Below are 24131 nucleotides of genomic sequence, written 5' to 3' on the forward strand. Positions count from 1 at the left end.
ACCATTTTTTCAGAATGTTTTCAAACGAACATTATACCTTTTGTCAGTTCCACATTAAGCATTCATTAACATATCTATGACATTTTGAAAAATAACTATTTTACTACTAAGTGGACATGCATTAATTGAGGTGTCTGCGCTCATCTGCTGCTGTGAAAATAGGTATTTACTGTCTTCACCGTTAAAGAGAAATGTATTTTGTCTGAGGGCAGGTTGTTAGTGAATTATGGTAGTGTAACACACAGTGGTCCCTTATTCCCACTGGAGCACATCTCCATAAAGCTGTTCAATGGATTGATTCATGCTATTTAATAGATCATTAGGGGAATGGCTGATTCATGGCCAAGTGTCTCACTGATAATATTTGACAGTACATAAGATCACCCCCTGACTGTATGAATACCTCGTCCCTCATCTCTCTCTCTCACACACACACACACACACACTAGTTTCACACTGCTGTTCTCCACTTATCTGTTGTTTCACTGTTGTCTCCTCCAGGCCAATCTGCGGCCGGACATTGGTCTGGTAAGTCCTGGGCCTGTGACCACATCAGGGAAAACGGCCCCTCCCTTCTACCCTCCCTTCACCGGGGCCAACCCCAGAAGACGCCCCCTACCGGAACCTACTCCCATTGGTCAGTGCCAATTAACCCATACCTATAGAGATACAGAGCAGGGCAAGTTATCAAGTCCCTGACAATGGCATTATAGTCTAGTATCATGTTTAGAGCAGTATGTGCTGACACACTTCTAAACCTCAAGCTGACCAAACGATGTATCAAAGACGAAGCCAGAGTACTTGTTTTACTGGATGTGACATTGTTTGTAAGAGACCATTGATCTGTTTTCACTAACTCCATGAACAAGCCTGCAAGAGTCCCTGTGTTTTTAATGGATTAAGGACTTTTGCTTAGCCATTTAAACTCCTATTTTAACGCTAATAATGATTATCCTGATGATTACAATCGATTGCACAACACGCACAAATTGTTTTGACATACATGACAAATTGTATTTGATTTGACTTGATTGTGTGCAAGAAAGAATGTTAGTCCAGGGATGGCATCTTCTTCGTTCCCCTCTTTATGCCAGTGAGTGTTGTGTTGTTTACATCCCACAAAGGCCCATTCTATTGCCTCAATCCTGTTTTATCTTTTCACAGATCCTCTACAAACAAAGAAAGTTCGCAAGGTCCCTCCTGGTCTGCCTTCATCTGTGAGTGGAAGATCATTTCATCTGCCTGCCATGCCTCTCATATATAAATAGATCTCTCAGTGAGCTTAACCAAACACACACAAACAAACACACACATACACACACAATGACAGACAAAGAGCTGTTGACATCAATGTCACACAAACCTTTCTGGGATTTTACTTGTTTTCCTTGACTATTCAAAGACGTCCTCTGCAGTGGCACCGGTGGTACCTGGTTGATGTGTAAGGGAGCCCATAGCCCTGCCTTGGCGTGTGTGTGTGCGTGTGTGTGTGCGTGCGTGTGTGTGTGTGTGTGTGTGTGTGTGCGTGTGTGTGTGTACATCGGGGTGATTGATTTTGGGGTCTGTCCTGTCACAGCGTGGTCTCCTCAGCTCCTCTCCTGGGACGCGGGGCTATGCGGGGCGCGGGGTACAGAGCTGTCAGAGCGGATCCCCGGCGCTGCTCTTTTGATGTTTAATTAGTCATTATGTAGGCAAACAGGAGGACAGACAGCGATTAATAGTGCAGAATCAGAGACATTTCCATGGGTAATAATCCCGGTGGAACAGAAGACATTAGAATGCAGAGGAAGTGTGGAGCTCAGCTTGCCTCCGCCTGGGCCGGGCCTCATTAATATGCATAAATCACTAAGTCAGATGTTCATTGTGAAAATCCTGGTGGATTCTCAAAGCGGGCGATTAAGCCTTGCCTTAACTTCCCAGCCACTGGTACCGGCCGATGCTTTTAATAAAAAAAAAAGCAACTGGTTTTAGCAGAGATCCCTCTTTACTTTTGTGCTGAAGGCTTCATCCCCAGAGAACAAGAAGGGGGCTTTGATGAGGGTGGCTCAGGGACTGGATTTGCTTTTGGGAGTTGTGATAATCGCTAGCTCCACCGCTGTTCCTCTGAAATCAAATATGGAACAAGACACAGGACATAAAAGAGATGTTTTTTTCTCTGAATTTGTGTTTGAATACTAGTTTGTCAGGAACAGAGGGAGGAAAGCAGCGGAGTGGGAAACGCACGCTGCCTCTCCCCTCCTGAAGTAGGTGAAGGGGATATGGGGGGGTGGTGCCAGGAGACAGGGAGGGAGGCAGAGAAAGATTGGTTGCCTTGCGGGGTACATCTCTTTGTTGTGTAAATGGGCGCAGGGCTTCTATTTGTCACTGCTTAACACATGGGCGCAGGTGCACTATGTGACTCATAACAGTAGAATCAAAGCAGTACAATCCTGAGTGGAATAAGCAGAGGAGCTAATGCAGCTTCTTCTTCTGTCACTCTGTGTGGAGAAGACGAGGCCTGGATCTTGGAGGAGTTAGTCTCTGATCCCAAAACAGAGCCAAGACTTTAACAGGGAAAAAGGGGCTGTTTTTCTCTTACTTCCTCTGGTTGCAGGGAAAGGTAAAGAGAGAGAGCCTGTGGTATGGGTGTTGTGTGGGGATGGAGGTTGAGTAGGTGGTGATGGAGGGCTGGTCTGGAGGCTTTTAGGAGGTGTTGTATGGGCCTGGTGGGAGGTGTTGGGCAAGGAGGTGGAGGGGACATGAGCTGCCATAGCTTGTCTTGCAACTGGTTATAGGTGTTTAGAGGTTATATACTGGCTGATAGGAGGTGTGTGTGTGTGTGTGTGTGTGTGTGTGTGTGTGTGTGTGTGTGTGTGTGTGTGTGTGTGTGTGTGTGTGTGTGTGTGTGTGTGTGTGTGTGTGTGTGTGTGTGTGTGTGTGTGTACAGGGTTTATCTGCAGGGACCTAGGCTGGTGTGGGCGGCAGACAGAGGTGGTGGAGTTTAGGGGTGTCGAGGGCACAGGCGCACCTGGAGCAGGGTTGCCAGGGGCAGCTGTGCTGTGCCGTGGCGGGTGAGGAGCCTGCAGTGTACCTGTAATGCAGAAATGCAGCTGGCTGCAGATGCTGCTGAAAGGCTTTTGCTTGTGTAAGCACCCAGGCTTCACCAGAGGCCTGAAGAGCTGCTTGATAAACAAAGTGAACACAATGCTTCATATCATTATTTCCCCTACTGGGAATTCTCTTTTATTTCAAACAATTTTCTTTTTTCATCCTCACCTAAAAATGGTTGAGGGGGTTTAGATTTGAAGAGTGGTGTGTTTTTAATGAGCGGCTGATGTGTGTATATATGATGTGTGTGTATATGTAGGATTTATATTGCAATCATAATATTTATGGGAGCACATCCTCTGTGCATTTAGGTTGTTCCCCTGCAGTATATACCAGGATGTGGAGGCCATCAGGGAGAGCCAGCCAGCTGCTGATTGCAAACATTCACATGTTTATACCCAAATCTCATCTCATATATACACTTTTTCCTGAACCCACTTTTCCAGTTCGTTTTACGTACATGCTCCTTTTAGGGGACAGGAGCTACTGTACAGATGTAGGATCTACAATTGCTTACTCTTTTGTTACTGAGAATTTTCCTGCACAGCAGGAAATGAAAACTTGTAGTGTTTAAAGTCAATGTTTAAGAAGTCTAAAGTTTGTAAATTCCACTTTAAAAAGTCAGACTTGATTTGCCCTAATGAAAAATGTAACAACCCCTACAAAACAGTTTCATACATTTTTATCCACATAATAATTCACATTTTCTGTTGCTGCAGGATTATTATTGTATTATTCTGGCTCAAAGGAAGATCCTACATATGTAGGTGTGTCACCAACTTTATCAGCCTGATAAGCACCATTTCCCTCTGAACAGTAGATCAATAGATAAACTGTGTACATAGTAAAATACAAATAAAGTGAGCAATGTGGCACAAACATGATGTAGTACAGGGATCATCAACTAGATTCAGACGTTGGTCAGGGGGCCGGAACTTAATTACAAATAATATGTGGACTGTAAATGGACCACAAGAAGCCCAAACAGATATTTGACTAAAACATAATCATTTCAAAGCATGTTGTATATTGAGGAACCCTCATATAGTGTATATGTGCACTGGAGTCCACTAGTCCCAATTCAAACACATTATTTATTGCTTCTGATATTTATATTAAATGTAGAACATAAATTCAGTACAATGAACACAAACACAAGGTCGTTAGCCATTGCAGATGATCAGAGGTTGACTGTATCAGTCTTAAGTCTTGGAAGGCTTACTTCATGATAAAGTGGGCTGTCTGTGGTCATAGCTAGATGTATCACTTTGTAAACTGAGCATCGCTCTGAGTGAAGACATAACGGGTTATCATTGGAGGGACAGCATGCTGCGGAGCAGGGTTGCTGACGGGCAGCTGTACGGGCACCTGCATTAAGGGTTCGTCTGACAGGGGGACAGAGGAGAGACGCCGCGGCGGCAGCTCTGTGGCTCGTGGGGAAAAGCTGTATCTTGTAGGATATTCATGTGTAGCTGGGAGGGCATTGCTGGTGTGTGTGTAAATAGCCAGGCTTTTTTTACGCGCCCTTGTCACTGGCACAACGGCTTGATGTGACACTTCCTCCTTGGCTGTGGTGATGCTAGTCTGGAGGAGGGAAAGAAAGAAAGTGGCGGGAGAGGGAGGAGGTGGGAGGCAGAATCAACTCCCTTCAGGGACTTTTGCTAGCGAGAACCCTGGCTGTGAATGACAAAAAAGATTGTCATTTACTTTTGACATATCACTCAGACACCCTTGTTTCTGAGAGACTTTCACTTAACAGGGAAACAGGGACTAGAAGACAGGAGGTCTGCTCTGCTCCGGGCTCTGAGACTAAGACCCAGGATTTTGCCTCGCAGTGTTTGGGTGAATGACACACAGAGGTTATCTCATTTGTGTGTGTGTTTAGCTGAACTCCGAGAGACTACAGCCCCCTTTCATCGATGCAGCTACATGGATTTTGACTAGACAGCCATCTGCAGGCGGAGCAGGATGGTGCAGGAAGCAAAGCTCATTTTGGGTTCTCTTTGAACCAGGGCAGGTCAGGACATTGCAGAGGGCAGCTCTTGTGAGTAGACGTGCCTTTGGATGAAATGCGTCAGCAAAGCCTTCTGCAAATACAGCCAAACAATCACTGTTTGATGTGGCACTTTCATGAAGGCACAGTTGTATCGTCTCAAGTGATCTGGATTTCCTTGTTGTCTGGCTGTTTCACAGCATCAGATGACTTACCAGACAACATTCGTCATGCACTGTACCTCGACATTCTTGTATCATTTTTTTTTTTTGCATTAAGCATTTATTTTAATTTCTCTCTTTTTTAATTCAAGAAAGATTTTAAGAGTATGGTCATTGTGACATGGCTGACAAGTCTTTCTATGGTGCATTGAATGTGGGTTGACATGGTCCATTTCATTTTCTAAAATCAATTCTAGAATATTTATAGTACTAAACAGAACAGGACTGTCTTTCTGTCTACCTCTGCCTCCTGGCTACAGAGCAGCTCCCATCCATCTCTGGGTTGGCATGATGCCCATTATCTCAACACCCTGCCCCTGTCCTATCAGGTCAACAGGTCAGAGTCAGACCACCAGGGGGCAGTGTGCCAGGCTCTGCTGCTCTGCTCTGACCCCAGTCTGAAGACCCTATGGAGATGAGCTTATCAGATGGCTGATTAGATAGATGCCCCTCGTTTGCCTGGGGTGATCCTGAACAGAGATCCTCACCCCCTCCCTCCCTGGGGCCTTGCCTGGGTGTGTTTATCCGTCTTTGGGTTGCTCAGATTTACCAATGACATGAGAGGCGGAGATAAAGGAGAAGGCCAACAACTCCAGAGGTCCCGGCTGCTTTCATCTACAAGGAGAGAAACAGAGTTAAAAGAACATGAAGCAGAAATGAATGCACACATTAAAGTCATTACTCACATTTCGGCCTGTAGTAAATGATTAATATAGGGCCTGGCTGCGTGAGTGCACCACGTTAATGCAGGCCTTGGTTTTAGACTGCTGCCTGGCAGGCTTGGCACGGTGCTCTGTCAACAATCACTAGTGATTAGGTTAATAGAGTGTGTTAGTTGGAGGTTTAACTCTAAACCACACCAGAGTGGCCAGTGGGGTATATTACAAAGCAGGATCAATGAGTTAGCCAGCTAACTTGTCATTTTTTTGTTGAAAGATAAGCTTGAAATGAGCATGGTCTAATTGGCTCAACAACCAAAAACGCATATCTAAGTTTAGCCTTCTTAATGAACCAGAAAATCTATAGTTATTCCTAGTTGTTTATCAAAGTTAGCTAACTCATTGATCCTGCTTTGTAGTATACCCTCTGGTGTAAGAGAGCATCAGCAGTGGAGGGTTTCCTCAGTGTGTAAGTCAGAGCCATGTCAGGGCGCTTTGATTGGATTGGTTCTTCTTGGGTGCCTGGTTGTGCATTGGACCAGTGAAAGACTAGAGGACACTGGCAAGAACACTGACCTACTGTACTAGGCTGAACTGGATAGAGAGGCTCAGTCTTAATGTCGCGGCTCAGAGATAGCCTCCTTCCATCCAGCAGCTTTATTCATGCGTATTGGATCTCTGTGTTTGTGTAGTACACATTGCTGTTGTCGTGACACCCTTTATATTAATACAATTCATTGGTTCCAGAATCATTTTTGATGACTTAGAACAAACAGAGACAAGGAAGGAATTCAATGTGATGTTGCTATGGAGCTAGAGCAGTGTCCTATCACTAAATAACTTTATGAACAGTTGTATGGGGGACGGAGGTTTGTATGTCGGAGGATTTAGATGACAAAGGGCAGAGTTGATGAAAGGGAGTTGGGTGGAGTGTTATTTTGTGGTTCGGAGGGAATGTGGTTCAGATCATATTTGGATGGGAGAGAGCGAGGGTCTGTGTTGAATGAACTCACAGAAGTATAGGGATGTACTGAAAAAGATCATATGAGGCATGTCTATGGGCTGGAGATCCATGTTAACTCTGGGGAGGGTAGTGTGTGTGTGTGTGTGTGTGTGTGTGTGTGTGTGTGTGTGTGTGTGTCTGTGTCTGTGTGTGTGTGTGTGTGTGTGTGTGTGTGTGTGTGTCCCCTATGTCAGGTCAATCAGTCAGCCAGGCCAGGAGTGGCTCAGCCAGGATTACCATAGTTACATGTACGTATGTCTGGCAGAAGTAGCACTAGAGGAAGTGTATGTTGACTCAGTCACACAGAATGAGTGCTTTATAAATAACCGTAAAGCACCTTTCTGCTTCATACACACATGCAAAGCGTTAGGGAAATATGGTCAGGGGGAGATGGAAGAGGAGGAAACGTGTCTGTCGTTTAGAGCAGTTAGAGATACTCTAACATCTCAAACTGAAGCAGAGCCAGTAGCACTGCACTGTATGCCTGCTCTGGAACAGCCTACAGATGAGAAAATGCCTGTTCTGTGCTGGTTTATGCAGTCGTAAATCATTGGAGTTAACGTGTAATGAATGTGTAATTAAGTCAAGGCAAAGCTTTGTGTTATAAACTTCTTGTGGGGTTTTGGGCAGATTAAGAACCCCCCTCAGCACCCCCGCCCCCCCAAATAAAAACCAGAGCTTCTTACAGGAAACAATCCCCCCCCATCCAGTCTTATGACATCATGGCTAAATCCATGCGTGAGATGGAGGTGACCTCAGTGGGTGGATTTGCAGTGGATCTTTTTTAACACCCAAACAAATCCCAGGGGAAAAAGCATGGCCAGTGGCTCAAATGTGATTAGAGGGGGGAGTTGTGTGGACAGGTGCATGGCTGGGTGGCTGCCAGTGAGGTAACACTTGGCCCACTTTGACACAGATGCAGACTGGTCCTGTTTCTTGGTGCCTGATGGGTCAGGGGCTGGGCCGGGCCCGGGCCCAGGTTCAATGTTGAAGTGATTGGTCCTGGCTCTGTCTTAAGAAGATTAGGGTTTAGGATGAGATCTGACATGGTTCAGAAGCTCAGGAAATGAAGTATGACAACATGGGGCGTCTTCTCAGTAATACAGCTAATATCTGTTTGTCTGTTAGACAAATGTAAATGATCCCAAAGTGTACCTGTGTCACAGATCCCTCTGGAACATTCATTGAGCATACCTGGCCCCTATTCCCACTGATTGTATTTGTATATATGTGCCCTTTGTTCACCATGGTGCTGTCCATTATTGTTACAATGTCCGTTGGTGCGTGTGAGTACCTGTGCTGTGTGTTTTGGGCTTTCGTGCCCTTGTGGACTGCGCAGATGATTACGGGTCTCGTCCCGTGTGTTAATCATTGTTCGTGTGTGTATTTATTCGAGGTACTCCTCGCTCTTTTGTTTGGGTCTCAACCCTGTGTTTTGTTACGTGTTTGTTTGGTCTTCGTCCCCGTGCCTTTACACTGCACGCCGTAATTTGGGCTGAATAAAAAAAACTATTACGCATTCCTGCGCCTGTCTCCCGAATCTCTTCATGCCAGCGTGACACCCTGTGTTTGCAGCTACATGTTGTATGCTGTGTTTGTGAGTAGTAGTAAGATGCCTGCTTTTATCAATGTTGAGTCCATCTCTCTTTACTCATTCTCTTTGAGCTTTCATGTGTTTTTTTTCTCAGCATGGCCTTCTGTGTCTGGACCCGTTTTTGGACCCTTCAAACGCACATTTTCCTTAAAGCATCAACTTGAAACGGGTCCAGATATAAAGTGGTACCAGCATGTAGACCCCAGTGCCTTGGAAGAGTTTAAAAGAATCTCAGAGAAGAAAGAGGAATACATAATAATAGTACTGAAGGAAAAACATAATAAAGCCTCGTTTTCTTTGGGAAAGGAGTCTTTCATCTTTCTATAACAATAATGCTCTCAATGAGTGCACAGGACTGTGTTTAGTCCAGGAAGCTTCCACTGGCAGACATGAAAGGCTCCAGGGAGGCTGGATGGAGTGGGCTTTAAAGGCTCTGTATGGCACACGGGTCGGTCCTCTCCTCTCGCCTCGCTCTTCCTCCTCTTCCCTTTCTCCACCTCTCCTCTTTCTCCTCCTTCAATGGAGGCTGACATGGAACAGCAGAGCGGTCTGAGAGTGGCAGACAGTGAAATGAAATGGCTGTGGCTGTTTTGGTTGTACCCCTCTGCTTCCCCCTGGCCTGTGGTGTACGTCTGAGCTTGAGGCCCCCGGGGGTTTAGGAAATGGAGCATCACAGTTCTGTTGCCTGTCTGACGTCATGGCCCGGCCCCTCTGCAGCTGTGGTGTGTGTTTAACAACTCTCTCTGTTTACAGTCACCGTCGTGACAAGGGGGTTCATTCTGACAATAGGGAAAGTGTAATTGTTATGGAAGCACACAGTATACATTAACATTCTCACTAAGATGTTCTAGAACATTCTAAACGTTTCTTTCTCCTTCTCCCTGTCTGTTTTTATGACTCTGGGTATTCTACCTAAGAAATCTTATTTTCCCTTCCTATTTTCCTTTCCTTGTTAAGAGTCCACGTTCCCATATTGGTTGTTAATTGGTGTAACGTTGAGTGTGGGAACAGGTTGAGCTCCTGTCCAGATGGTTGTGTAGAAACCCTATCCCTTCATTTTACCTTACCGCTAGCGAACTCATTCAGTTATTACAAAAAACAACAGATTAGCCTGTTTAGGATTAAAACCTGTGTGGGAGAGCATGTTTATTGCAGTTATTTACTCAGTAATTTGTTTGCTTTTGAATAACGTAAATTAATGATATCGTGCCCAAAGCTAAATAGTTTTAGTTCAATCTCCCCTGCAGAAAATCTAAATGTTTATTTTTGGGAGTTATAATTTTTTTCTCCTCTTTCTAAATCAACTCACACATTTGTTTTCTGTCCCACCTCCTCGCTTTAACTTTTTTAACCCCCCTCCCCATTCGCCTACCCTCCCCCGATCTGCTTTCCTCTTTGCCTCAGCACTTATGAGGCTTAGGGGGAAGAACCATATCAGCCCCTCCCCTTCTCTCTACCACCCCCCTAACGCTGTGGCGAATGGTTCAGCCCTGTTTTGCATAAGTTTCCTCTGAGTAGATCCATGTGTGAAGGGCCAGCCCAGGACTGAAAGAATTAGTCCCTTTTTAACGGGTTCGATGTATGTCTAGGGAGAAGGCTTGTGTGCTGCTGCTGCCGTGCTCTGAAACAGTACACTTGCTCCAGTCATCAGTATAATAGCCGAAGCTATCATGTATTGCGCCTACCCTGTCCCTGGAATGGGCAGCAACTCCTTAATGTATTACTACAACGGAAAATCGGTGAGTTCTGTCTGGGAGAAAGAGAGAGAGAGTGTGTGTGTGTGTCCACGTTTGTAATTGGCCCTCGGGTATGGAGTTGCAGAATATTGGGTTGTCCGGCTGCACAGCATGTTTCTCGGCTCTAGAGTATATCACTCCTCTCTGCTTTACTCTCTCTCGCCTTTTCTCCCTGCCCCTCTCTCTCTGTGTGTCTCTCTGTGTGTCTCTCTGTGTGTCTCTCTGTGTGTCTCTCTGTGTCTCTCTCTGTGTCTCTCTCTGTGTCTCTCTCTGTGTCTCTCTCTGTGTCTCTCTCTGTTCTTTTCCCTCTCTCTCTCTCCTTTTCCCTCTTTCCTCTGTGGACTGATTTTTCCGTTGCCTCAGTTACAGCTGTGTGACAGTACCATTTGTTTTTCTTTGCAGTTCAAATAGAGGACTTACTTCATTTCTTTCTCAATATGTTCCAGAAATGTTATAGTCTGAATCTGTTAGATGGTTCACTTCTTTTTTATTTTTTTTTAGCTAACCATGTATGTCAAAACTTAAACTTAATTTCAGCACAGACTTCTCTATTAGAGATAAAGCAGAATATAAGCAAGGCACGTCAATTGTATATAAGTAGGAACAAAACTCTATGTGGATGTGTGTGGTTGAAAGAAGTAAAACACCATGTTTTTTTCTCTCACCTCTGTTCGTAGACAGACTGAAAATAGTTTTTTTTTGCTGTGAATTTATTTTTACTGGCTGGTTGGTTCAGCACTGAGACTGGGTTGAAATAATAACATGTGGAAGTCTGGGAATGATTAAGGAAAAGAGGCTGCCTGTTAAGGTTAGACTTTCCTGTTTGTAGATTGAGCTCCTAGCACCCGCGTTGCTGTTATTCCATCTGTTTTTAATCACATCGGCATTCTGGACTCTACAGGGAACCTAATGTGATTCCTGGATTGCTCAGTAAAAAACTCTTTGATTTCTGTGTTCCTGCAAAAACTTTATTTTATGTGTGTGTATGTGGGAGAGTGTGTAGTTTGCGTGTGTGTGGTTGCGTGCGTTTGTGTTTCGGTTTACCTGCCTCTGAGCTAAATTGAGTTTCCTCAGATGCTTGCAGTAATTGTGTCACAGGTGTAAAAGTCTCACTGGCACTGCTGCTGAATAAGAGATGAGCAGAGAAAAGTCTCTTCCTGTTTCCCAGCTTCTCTCCAGAGAGCAAAAACACTGAAACTCCCACTCAGCTCCATCCAGAAAGATAACTCCACCATTCAGAGTCAAGGCCTCATTGGACCTCATTCTCTGATTTAAAGAAACCAGGAAGTTGAACATTTCTATACCATTGTGAGATTCACTTTTATGAGGTCAACATGTTCAGGCATGTGTTTTAGCCCTCCTCATACCCCATTAGGACAATGCCCTTTGTTCCTACAGCACCACAGATCGCTTTGATCTTTTTATATGAAGTATTACCAGGAATGTCTTTCAGGCCGGCAGAGGGAGAAGATTGGGAACGTGTGGGCAGCATGGGTCAACTTTATGATCCAATTCAGTCCATCAATAACCAACCAATACCAAGCTCTTTATCTTCTCTTCTTCTTCGGAGAGATAAATAGTGTTTACTGTGAGCATCAACAAAACTCACATTTACTTGTTGGAGTTTTGAGAGTGATTATTGTTTTTATGGCAAGAGCCTTAAAGTCTTTGATTTCTGTGTTTTTTGGCGTATTGTTTTCTATTTCCGTTGTTTCCTCCAGTTCCATAGAAAATGAGTAGCCCAAGCTTTAGAGAATTCAGACATTTGGGAGGATTTGGTGGGTGGAGTGTTTATCTAAGGTGTGGCCTTTCCTGTCTAATATCCCTCAAGTGCACTGAGGACTGTACCAAGGAGGGATCCAGTAAATGACTGTTTTTCTTCCAATCTCAGGAAATATGGAATAACTGTTTACAGCACAAGATAACATCAGGAGTATGAGTTTTGCCTCAGAGTTTAAAATTAATGTTGACAGCTTCCCACGTATATAACACCTGATATCACCTCATTTATCAGAGTGCAGTTGGTCTTTGAAAATGGTGTTTCTTGAGACCTAAATCTTGGAGTTTTTAAGCATCAACAGCTTGAGGCTTGAGATGTCTCTGTTAAAGGGTTGACTGGTAGAGGCTGCAGCACTCAACATGCCCCATCAGGAAGGTGGTTCTGGGGCTGTGTAGCAGGGGACCATTGTGTTGGAGCTGCGTGCGTGCCTTTTAGCCTCTATAAGTGTGTTAGATTTAGACTTGAAAAGAAAGGCCCTCGGGCATGGTTTGATTCCACATAGTGACGTGCAGAGACAGGATACTGTGTTGACACCAGCAGCCCATTGCTCTCAGCTGTTCTCTTTTGTGAGTTTTTGTTGCGGTGATCATTTATTTTTAAGTGGTTATTTTCGCCGTTGTCATTTGGTGTATCCATATGTTGACAGTTTAATGTTTTTTTTCCATGTGCTGTTTTGATTGGTGTGGTGTTGAGATCAAAGGTGGGTGCTGCAGGCTGGTGATGTGTGGAGGGACTCATCAGCCCTCTCAGATGAGAGACGAGAGAGTTGCAGAACGAAGCTCTGCCAAGAATCTACTGTCCCCATTCTCTCCAATCTGACAGTGAAATTTCATGCTTGTTGATATTAAGTCAAACATGAGTAAGCTCAGTGTATGAGCAACAAACCCTGAGTTAATGATTGCTTATGGATTATGGTGGCTACAGATATTCTTAAATTAAACGTGATGCGGAAAATATACAGAAACTAAACACCCAAACTCCAACAACTGTGCTGGTCCTGCGGCCCGGGCTCTGAGTGATGTCTCTTTAATTCATGTGGTAGTAAAAGGAAACCCAGGCGGGCCCTCTCCTCCAGAGGCTAGGGGAATGAGGCCCCCGGTGTTTGGGTGTTTTATTAATGCCTTGACTGGCTAGCCCAGTGTAAAGAGGACAATTAGCATCATCCACCACCATATGCTGCCCATTGAGGCTCAGACTGGGACAAAGCCAGGGCTCCTGTGTGAGGCTAACCTGGAATCACCACGGGAGTCCCCACACCCTGGGTCACATGTGGGAGCCAGAGGACCCAAGAGATCCCCTCCCTGCTAAACGACATGTACACAGGGTGCTGGAGTTACACACACAGCTAATCACATGCTCACACTCACACTGCTTGCTCAGCAAGACCCCATGGCCCTGACTGTTGGCTAAGCTGACTGACTGATATGTCATTCACGTGTGTGAGTGAGTATGTGTGTGTCTTTCTCTTGACATACGTAGTAAAGTGATGACGAATGAAGTTTGTTGGGGTTGTGTCTCGTAAATAAGATGATTATACTTCAGTAGGACAACAAAACATTCTCTCCAAGCCCACTGACACATCTTGTTGCATTAGGAAGCAACCTTTGAAGTTCTTGAAGGGCTCTGTTCACACAAACAGATGAGTATGCCATTAGGTCATTAAAAAAGGAATTTATGTTGCTGGTGACTAGAGGATGGGGGGGGGGGGGCTGGGTGGCAGGTCTGGTAGTGATTTGTGCTGCATGGTGATAGTGTTAGGGTTGAGGGACCGGCCCTCTTTGTGGCGTGGTGAGTTCACTAGCTCTCTCTCCCTTGCTCTCTCTCCCTCCATCTGGAGTGGATGAAGTCAGAGACCACATCACTAATGTTTGGCCTCACGACCCTTTGATCCTCCCACCCAACCTGGCACAGCCACAGCTGCACAACAGCCCTCTGTGCCTCACCGCTCATCCCCTCCCTCCATCCCTCGCCAGCTCACAGCCAGGTAGCAAAATAAAGAAAAGCATAGGCTCCATATTTGATTTTCTGATTTGATTTCTGTTTCTTTGGCGAGCTGCAATTTGCAGTGTTTTTATGAACGCTTGTGTGTGCTGGTGTCATTATAGTTCCATTAAGAGCTGAGACAATCTGAAATGCAAACACCCCCTGATAATCCGGTCCTCCCTCCACGAGCCTTCCAAATGAGCCCAGCTGCCACACCACTGGCTTCTTAAACTGGCACAGCTCAGTTCGTTCACTACATTCATTAAAGTAGACATGATTCCGGCTTCAACATACAAAGCTACTTTACAAATGACAGTCGTGTAAGGAATAGGGACACATTTAGGCGAAGATACTCGTTTGCGTCTAATGATGGTTAATGAAGCCGTCCTTAATGCACTGGCTTTAGATTGTGATCAACCCACCAGGCAGGGTGGTGGGGCATTAGAATTGTTCCTCTTCAACATCATCCTAATAACTCAACCAAATCATCATCATAATGCTCCTGCCACATACAGAGAACAGTCACAAGCTACGTCTTAGAGGTTAATGACTTGGGCAAAATGCTAGGCTGCCCTGTGCACCTGCTGTTGTTATTCATGTTAATAATGTCTGTTTTCTTTTGGCAGGTGTATGCCCCGTCTCCCAACACAGAAGACTTCAACAGAGATTCTCCCTCCTACTCATCTCCCAAACCCCCCAGCAGTATGTTTGCAAGCACTTTCTTTGGTAAGTGATTCTGACTTAAGACAGTCTCTGTCATGGAGTCTAAAGATGCCAGTATTATCGGTTTTGTTCAATCTGAGGCACTGTCAATGTCTTCCCCTGCTTGTTGATAGACAGTGGGCCCATGAGAACATTTTTCTGAACAAACATCCTAACATCACACGTAGTTAGTCTCTCTGTAGTCACTCTCTGATGTTGCTAAACAGTTTCAAATGTTCAGCTCGATTTAGCAATTTCTTTCTTCTGGTAGACAGTATTTCACTGAGCCTGGTCAGAATCGCTGGTCTTTGAAGGGATCGGGTTGGTTTCTGTTAGCCAAGGGAGGCTTAGTGTTATCTCAGCTGTGTCCAGGACAGGGCTTGTGTTTCAGTCCTAAGACCAGACTGGGAGAGTGAACAACCCCCTTGTGTGATCCAGCAACTCAGCAGAGAGGAGGGGGACTGCCCTCTGTGGAAAGGTCTCTCTGGGCTCTCATAATCAAGCTGTGTGTTGTGGTTTGCTGTTGTGGTTTGCTTCATGGCAGTTCAGGCATATTGCATTTTATGTAAACTTGACTTTGGTTATTAAACTAAAGCCATTAAAACGTCATTGCTCCCTCCTGGAATCAAATCCAGGATGTCTCTTCAATTGGTTGATCCTTTTGTTACATGAGTCATTATACTGTAAAGAATAGGGATGAAACTCAAGACGGATCAATTTCAACTCAACTCTGTTTGTTGTCATTAGATGGGTCCCACAACTCTTCTGATCCGTGGAATTCCTCCAATGGGATCAACCAGCCTAGTTATGGAGGAATGCTGGGAGGATCTTCATCTCACATGCCGCAGTCAGGAAATTACGTCAACATGCACTCACATGACCGCCTGGTAAGCAACCCAGCTAGTGATTTCTCAATGTTTCCCCTACCTATTCTTAGACAGTCTACCCCCTCCCCGTTAAGCTCTATTGCCCCATGCTCATAAAACATTTGGCTTGCATTGGTTTCAATTGAATATTTGTGGTGTGCAATATTGCATCCCATAATATTGCCCACCCTGCCTACAGAAAAAGTCTAGCTAGGGGAAACACTGTGACTTATGCGTATTCAGCCTCCATGTCCTGTTCTGCCCTATCAGAGCACATCCCCTCCTCTGCTGAGCCCGTAGTGAGAGTGGTTGGTGTGAGCTGTGGCCTGGCTATCTCTCTATCTGATGTTGCTGTCTGGGCAGTATCTGTGTAAGACACGGCTGACCCCCTCTATCAGTGTTTCATCTGCTCTGTCTGCCCACTGTGTCTCACTGGGACTCACAGGGAGCCTGCAGCTGCTGCCCAACCAAAGCCTCTGTCTGTCTGGGCTCCACATTCATATAACCTCTCTTTTATCAAGTGATATTTTTTTCACCATGCACAATGCTATTCTTACCACTGAACAAGTGTATGCTCACACAATATTGCTTTGTCCTGATGAACATGTGTTTTGTCTCTTTCAGAATTACCCTCCACACTCTGTGTCGCCGACAGACATCCATGCCAGTCTTCCTCCAATGTCCAGCTTCCACCGCAGCAACGCCAGCACTTCACCATTCGTTAACCCAACACACACCCCGCCTGTCAACACCACCGACGGGGTCATGGGTACGGCAAATATTTGGTTGATCTACTCTTAAATATCATTAGGCGAGATAAATTCCTATAATGATGTTCTCTTCTTTAATCTAAGCTCTGTGTTATAAATGTCCTCTCCTTGTTTCTGTAGTTGCTGCAAATCGGGGGAACGCCACTGGAAGCCAGCAGACTGGAGATGCACTTGGCAAAGCATTGGCTTCGGTGAGTACAGCACACCCCTGTTCTCCTCCGGGGAAATGGGAAAGCCTCAAAAGAGATTTAGATAGAAACCATGTTACAAATCCACAGAGGTTGTTGGGAGTAAGCCCTATTGGTTTACTTGTAAATGGAGGCACAATCCATGCAGCACTTAAAATTGCACTCTCCCTCTGAATGCCAGTTTGATTGAGGCGTTAGGCTTACATGGATGGTTAGGAATCCTCTGCGGATATCCCCTCTAGGTTGGTCCCCTCTCTGGGTGTGAATCCTGTGTTCTTGACTACAGTAACTTCTCCACTCACTTTAATATCAAATATATTTTTATTCTTGTGTTAAATTGAGATGGTGCATTATATTAATGGCCCTCTTCAGTCTGTAAAGGAAGTGACCTCGGTGGTCACGATGGGTATTAAGTGCTATAGTGAATGCTGATTAAATAAGCCCAGAGGGATGTGTTTGCAGTTGTTTCTGGGCTTAAGCCTGGATAATTGTAGACTTAATCTCTGAGTATACAAGAAAGGAAATTGTAAAAAAAAATATTACGCACCAGTTTGAATAATCCAGCCTTGGTATTTGTTCCATTTTCGACCATGTCTCCCTGCACGTTTGACACACAGTAACTCATAAACCTTTGTGCTACTGAGGATGAATATGTCCTCCGTCCAGTTAGAGTCCTCTTGGTTTCAACAGCCACAGAACCTCACAGAGACCTCTTCTGTCCCTCCTCTTACTGATTATTTCTCATTTTAATAACTCCCGGAACTCATCTGTAACCCGGCCTAATATACACCACATGACCAAAAGTATGTGGACACCTGCTTGTTGAACATCTCATTCCAAAATCATGGGCATTAATATGGAGTTGGTCCCCCCTTTGCTGCTATAACAGCCTCCACTCTTCTGGGAAAGCTTTCCGCTAGATGTTGGAACATTGCTGCGGGGACTTGCTTCCATTCAGCCACAAGAGCATTAGTGAAGTTGGGTGTTCCAATTCATCCCAAAGGTGTTCGATGGGGTTGAGGTCAGGGCTCTGTGTAGGCCAGTTAAGTTCTTCCACACCAATCTCGACAAACCATTTCTGTATGGACCTCGCTTTGTGCATGGGGGTGTTGTCATGCTGAAACAGGAAAGGGCCTTCCCCAAACTGTTGCCACAAAGTTGGAAGCACAGAATTGTCAAGTATGTCATTGTATGCTGTAGCATTAAGATTTCCCTTCACTGGAACTAAGGGGCCTAGCCCAAACCATGAAAAACAGACACAGACCATTATTCTACCTCCACCAAACTTTGCAGTTGGCACTATGCATTGGGGCAGGTAGCATTTTCCTAGCATCTGCCAAACCCAGATTAGTCTGTTGGACTGCCAGATAGTGAAGCGTGATTCATCACTCCAGAGAACGTGTTTCCCTGCACCAGAGTCCAATGGCAGTGAGCTTAACACCACTCCAGCCGACACTTGGCATTGCGCATGGTGATCTTAGGCTTGTGTGCTGCTGCTCGTCCATGGAAACCCATTTCATGAAGCTCCCGACGAACAGTTATTGTGTTGACGTTGCTTCCAGAGACAATTTGGAACTCGGTAGTGAGTGTTGCAGCCAAGGACAGACTATTTTTACATGCTTCGCGCTTCGGCACGCAGCGGTCCCGTTCTGTGAGCTTGTGTGGCCTAGCATTTCGCGGCTGAGTCGTTGTTGCTTCTAGACATTTTCACTTCACAATAACAGCACTTACAGTTGACTGGGGCAGTTCTTGCAGGGCTGACATTTTACAAACTGACTTGTTGGAAAGGTGGCATCCTATGACTGTGCCACGTTGAAAGTCACTGAGCTCATCAGTATTTTATTTATTTTATTTTTATTTAACTAGGCAAGTCAGTTAAGAACAAATTCTTATTTACAATGACGGCCTAGGAATAGTGGGTTAACTGCCTTGTTCAGGGGCAGATTTTTACCTTGTCAGCTCAGGGATTCGATCTAGCAGCCTTTCGGTTACTGGCCCAACACTCTAACCACTAGGCTACCTGCCGCCCCAAAGGCATTCTACTGCCAATGTTTGACTTTGGATATTGCATGGCTGTGTGCTCGATTTTATACACCTGTCAGCAATGGGTGTGGCTGAAATAGCCAAAACCACTAATTTGAAGGGGAGTCCATATAATTTTGTCCGTATAGTGTATCTCACCTCAGAGAAATGAAACTGACCATAGCTTTTATTCCTAGTAAAAAGTGAGAGAAGTAAGATGTGTAAAAGCGTAATGGGTTTAAATTTGGGAAGTGCTATGGCTTAGTGGTGCGCACCCGAAAGAGAAAAGTGTGTGTGAAGGTGTATGATAATCACAAATTAAGTATTTTTGTATTCGCAGACTCAATTCTATTAGCATGACAAAGCTGCAGTGAAATGGACACGGTTGGGCTGGGGTGAGACGAGGGGGGTGGGGAGGCCAGGGGGAGCGATGGGGGTTCCTAACTGCTATGGCTCAACTCTGCGGGCCACCCTTTGTGGGCCTTTTGTTCTCCGGCCTTTTAAACGGGCCGTGCTTATTGGCCCCCAGCTGCCCAGGGGAGCGTGACCGATGAGGAGGCGGAGCCTCATTTGTTGTTGGTAAAATGAGTCGTGTTGCAGTTTGAATACAGCAGAAGTAGCCCGGGACCAGAAGAATGGCCCGTTGTATATTGCAGGGTCAGGAGTCACGGCTATAGACGGCCCGCTTTGGAAAGAGAAGAGATATTGGCTAATTCGTTTTGAGTCCCATTGATTTGAGACATACACTTGTGATCACAGTTGATGGTCATTACTTCTCAACAGGATTGAGTGTCTCAGGGTAAAGATACTGAACAGTGACAAATGCTTTTGACTGAGAAATGTGATTTAAAAGAATAGAGAAGAGCGTGTATAAATCCCCACAGGGAAAAACATCTATTTTGGTACACAGAGTGACATGCAATAGCCAAACCATTTGGATTTTCAAAAGTTGATTGAAACACAAAAGCTTGGTGATCAAGCTTAAAAGAGAAGATTATTAATAACGGCATTCCATTGTGTTTACTGAAGTTAAACGGTTTCCTATGAGTAGGATGTGATGTTTACTTGGAGGGAAATCCTTCTGGATCTACTGCCTCTGCTAATTAGTGGGAATCAAACCTCTAATACCCTGGTTTACTGGGACACTTTCCATTATGGCACAAACTATCCTTTTAAAGGGAACAAATCAGGGATGTGTTGCCTGCTTTAATCCAGCATTTCTCTAAACAAATTAAATCCCTGTGAAAGTTTTAAAGATTTAATCTGTGTGCTTCAGAATCACATCATCCTCTCTCTTTCTCGCTCTCACTTTCTCGCTCTCTCTTTCTCGCTCTCTCTTTCTCGCTCTCTCTTTCTCGCTCTCTCTTTCTCGCTCTCTCTTTCTCGCTCTCTCTTTCTCGCTCTCTCTCATGATAGTCATGTCGCCCTAAAACCTCATTGACCTAAGCTTTACATTCCCCACAAAGACAGTGGAAGGTCAGTACATGCTACGGTATGGTAACAGGGCTCTTCTGCCATTGAGGAGACATTGTTTTTTTATAGTCCATACAAGACACCTCAACTGGTCCGATCTGAGTGTATACTACTCTTCCAGTTTCACTGGGGCTCAGTTCAGGGCGTAGTCTAGCATGGAGAGGTGCGGTGGTGCAGCTCATTCAGGATAACCCCCTCCGCTCATTCACTATTGGGGGATTAATACTGGCCTTTGTATATCTCCCTGTCTATGGCTAGGCATTCCCTCTCTCGTCACCTCCCTTATCTAGCACTCCACCCTGGGTTTATACTGGAGTTATATAGCACCATGTTAGAAAGATATTAATGGGATTTAGGGCAGATTTTAGTACACTTTAGCTTTAAAGGATTTCAACCGCTTTGTTCCTGTTTCCCCCAAAGTAAAGACATTGACTTTCTCCTCTAATAGTGTATCAGCCATATGACTGTAGATACAGTATTTGTATGATATTATCTATGTTGTGGCTAGTGGGGTAGATCTAAATAAAACAACACTAATCAGAGTTGGGGGGGCACTAGACTGGTCAGAGCCTTCAGGTGTCGCAGTGAATATGGTTTGCGGTACCCTTTTTTTCCCCTTTCACTGAAGCCACTGCTCACCGTTAAAGGCCCATATGTATGCTCTGAACATTTTTATGGGCTCCCCGGTTGGAAAATCCCTAGAATTGATGAGCCAATTTCGGCTGTGCGCCGGCGGAAGGATGGGGACACAGGCTATAAAAAGTATGGGGAAACGATAGGTTGTGATTTTAAAGAGCTGCATGTTCTGCCTTACTGACGGATCTCTCTCTTTCTCCCTCCTTCTGTCGTCATCCTCTCCCTCTTCCCCTCTCTCTCTCCCCTCTGTCCACAGATTTACTCACCTGACCACACCAGCAGTAGTTTTCCATCCAACCCCTCCACCCCTGTAGGATCTCCGTCACCCCTGACTGGCACAGCAGGTGCTGCCGCGTCAGCAGGTACAGTGGTGACCACCAGCGCCCCCTCTGGAAGGGCAGGTAGAACATCAGTCTGCACTCTGATCTACTGCACTTTAGCAATATACCAGCCTAAACTAGTCCCAATGCCATGGAGAGATGGTGGCTATTGTTTCCTCCTCAGAGCATTCGCACTGCTTCCTTCATACGGCTCTGTCTTAGTACTGTAGGTGAACACTGCAAGTGATGTTTATCTCACGATGGTTTTCAGAGTCTCTGTGACTTTGACGACATTGCATCATGGCAACAGATGATGCAGTTTACCCCCAGACAACGCCTAGCTACATAGTGATAAGGAGTCAGCTCTCTTCAGTTGCTGAAGGGGGCCAAGAGACTATCTTAGAGTTTGACATCCTCTCCTCTCAGTCACTGCATTCATTCTACCAGATAACCGACCAGATAATTCAGATAATCCGTTTCCCTGAAACTGGGTCCATAAGTAGCAGAGCAATGTGAGAGAGAGAGAGAGAGAGAGAGAGAGAGAGAGAGAGAGAGAGAGAGAGAGAGAGAGAGAGAGAGAGAGAGAGAGAGAGAGAGAGAGAGAGAGAGAGAGAGAGAGAGAGAGAGAGAGAGAGAGAGAGAGAGAAGAGAGAGAGAGAGAGAGAGAGAGAGAGAGAGAGAGAGAGAGAGAGAGAGAGAGAGAGAGAGAGAGAGAGAGAGAGAGAGAGAGAGAGAGAGCAGTTGTGCCGTGTGTGGTGATATAGTGGCGACAGCTGTCTCCACGTATGCCCCCCTCGTCCTCAGCTGTTGCCCTGGTCTGTGGACAGCTGTTCTCCCCATGGACCGACCGGCCTGCAAAGGGCCTCATTTTTCTGCCCGAGGAGCGACAGTAACTCAGCTGATGAGGAGGATTATATCGGCTTCACACAGAGGGATGCCGACCCCTCACGCACCCTCTTTACACCTCAGCCAGCCAGGCCTCAGGGCAGCATGCCCTACTTGGGAGGACAGAGGTAGAATGCCAACACCCATTTAGATTATATCAGTGAAGTTCCTGTCACCTGGAGATTGAGAGCACCAGTTATTTGGGTGTGGATTGTTTTGTTATATAAATAATGAGACAACATGATACCAAGGGCACCAGCTTTTGTTACAATGTGAAACAGAGTTTCTCTTTACAATCATAATCCTCAGTGAATCTACAGTTTCTGTTCAATTTACAAATGCAAAACAAATACTCCACATCCATGACTTTCCATATGAATAAACATCTGCCTTTGTCCAAAACCCTTCCCCAAAGTCCATTTCCAAATATGTTGCCATTAGTTTAATAGAACGCCTCCATAAAAATGAAATGTAATGTAGCTTAAAAGGGCAACTGGGATGATTGAAAATGTATTTCATGTTTTGCGATTTAATATCCATTTATTTGTTTGAAGTTTGTTAATTAGAATAGGGGGCATTACTTAGAGGTCAGTTGGGGCATGATTTGGCAAGATGTTCAGATTAACCACAAATTGTTCCATCTGTTCATTAGGATTAGCTACTTTCATAACCCAACCAGGCAGGAACAGATATACACCCTGGTGCTGCTCAATTCAACTCTGGCTGGTGTGTTCAATTAGCCCTCTCCTCCTCCTCCTCTTCTCCACGTGGGGACCAGAGGCCCAGGGAGGCTTAGTTATGAGTACTTCCTGTTTGGTTCATGCCAGGGAAATGCTGAGGCTGAGCAGAGAGGCTCCCTCATTTCCTGTTCCAAAGTTACTTTTAATAGCCTTTTAATTAAAGCCTGGCTTTTCCAGGACCTTTGTGTGAAGAGACTTTCTCTCAGAAGAGGACTAATGCTTAGTTTACACTGCTGACGATGAATTGATGGAAACAGTTCCCCCAGGTCAAGTGGATATGTAATCCTAATGTTTTTCAGAAACAAACTGACATTAGCTAGCGATCTCCCAGTTCCCGATCTTTCTCTCTCAAATACTGAAATACCATTTTAGAGGAGAACAGGGAGAAAATGGGGCCTGCTGTTGGTTTTGACAAACAGCCTAAATGAGAGAATGAGAGGTAAGCTAAACAATGTATCCATCTGTAGAGTATGCTACAGTACGTGGGCTGGGTGTTGGCCTCCTGCCACAGTAATGGAGACCAGGCGGTATAGTGAGGGCCCATAGCTGGGGCTGGCTCACTAACACAGCCCAGTATAAATAACCTGGGAGGTTTCCTCATTGTCACAATCGATTAAGGAGACTTGAACTGTTCTCATGTGCACACAACAGGCTTGGTGTAATGCATTACTTCCTGGTGCACTGTTTGTTAGTTGGAATATTTCAGACATTGGCTAAGATAAAGAGACAAATAAAAATATATTTTGTTGCATTGGATACCTCAATTTGATAAGAAGATTATTTTATTTTCACACTAATCAAATTGAGTTTATTTGTTTTGTAAGTGCAATTGCACATTTCATGTACTGATTATAACCATTCCCACACGTTGTGATCCCCTCTGCTTTATGTACAATTCAAATGTGCTCTAGAGATTACCCAGTCTGGGACAGAATGGAATTCCTTAATTAGATGTTTCCACCATTTGTTTGGACTATTGCCGTCTCTTGGTTGTCTCTAGAATCTCAGAATGGAAACTTAATTCAGGTCATGTCTCTGAGTCTCTCTTGGCCTGCGTGTTTTGGCAAGCCACGGAGCTGTTGGACTGTTACACTATACCTCAGCTTGGCATGTGATTGGTCAGAGGATATTTGTGTCGTGACCCCTGGAAGCTTGTCAGCCAATCACATCGGGCTTAGATCAGCGGACAAGAGGAGCACCCACGAGTGCAGCCTTGCTAGAGCCTTCTGGAACTTTCTGGCTCATTGGATGGAGTAAGGGACTCCTTTTGTCGTGGAAGAATCACTCTGTCAGTGTCAGTGGAAGACAGCCTCTGTCCCAGCCGGGCCTCTTATCACTGTTCACTTTGTTCCCTGGGCTATTAGCTCATTAATGAGCGGATGTACATGTAGGCCATGTCCCAGTGTGCTGGTGTATGTTGAGGCCGTCCACCCACGGCCCTGGCTCATGTTGCAGGATGCAGCCCAGTCACCA

The 24131-nt window shown here is 45.2% G+C and overlaps 1 protein-coding gene and 1 non-coding gene across 9 annotated transcripts in view; both read left to right on the plus strand.

The window, feature by feature from the left end:
- Positions 1-24131, plus strand: part of LOC115167234 (transcription factor 12) — a 93385-nt gene that overhangs the window by 59595 nt on the left and 9659 nt on the right. For 4 of the 8 annotated variants that reach the window (XM_029721434.1, XM_029721435.1, XM_029721436.1 and 1 more), the window contains exons 7-13: positions 502-637; positions 1165-1217; positions 14683-14782; positions 15506-15645; positions 16249-16393; positions 16515-16585; positions 20970-21114. In XM_029721434.1, coding sequence (XP_029577294.1) covers positions 502-637; positions 1165-1217; positions 14683-14782; positions 15506-15645; positions 16249-16393; positions 16515-16585; positions 20970-21114 — 790 coding nt within the window. Of the gene's footprint in view, positions 1-501; positions 638-1164; positions 1218-10064; positions 10297-14682; positions 14783-15505; positions 15646-16248; positions 16394-16514; positions 16586-20969; positions 21115-24131 lie in introns of those variants that run through there. The other 4 variants (XM_029721437.1, XM_029721439.1, XM_029721440.1 and 1 more) reach the window with 3 other exon arrangements.
- LOC115167762 (small nucleolar RNA SNORD35) lies at positions 21272-21356 on the plus strand. Its single transcript, XR_003870560.1, has one exon. It is a non-coding gene; the product is annotated as a small nucleolar RNA SNORD35 (small nucleolar RNA).

Source organism: Salmo trutta, chromosome 29 (genome assembly GCF_901001165.1).
Source record: "Salmo trutta chromosome 29, fSalTru1.1, whole genome shotgun sequence".
NCBI classification, from domain to species: Eukaryota; Metazoa; Chordata; class Actinopteri; order Salmoniformes; family Salmonidae; genus Salmo; species Salmo trutta.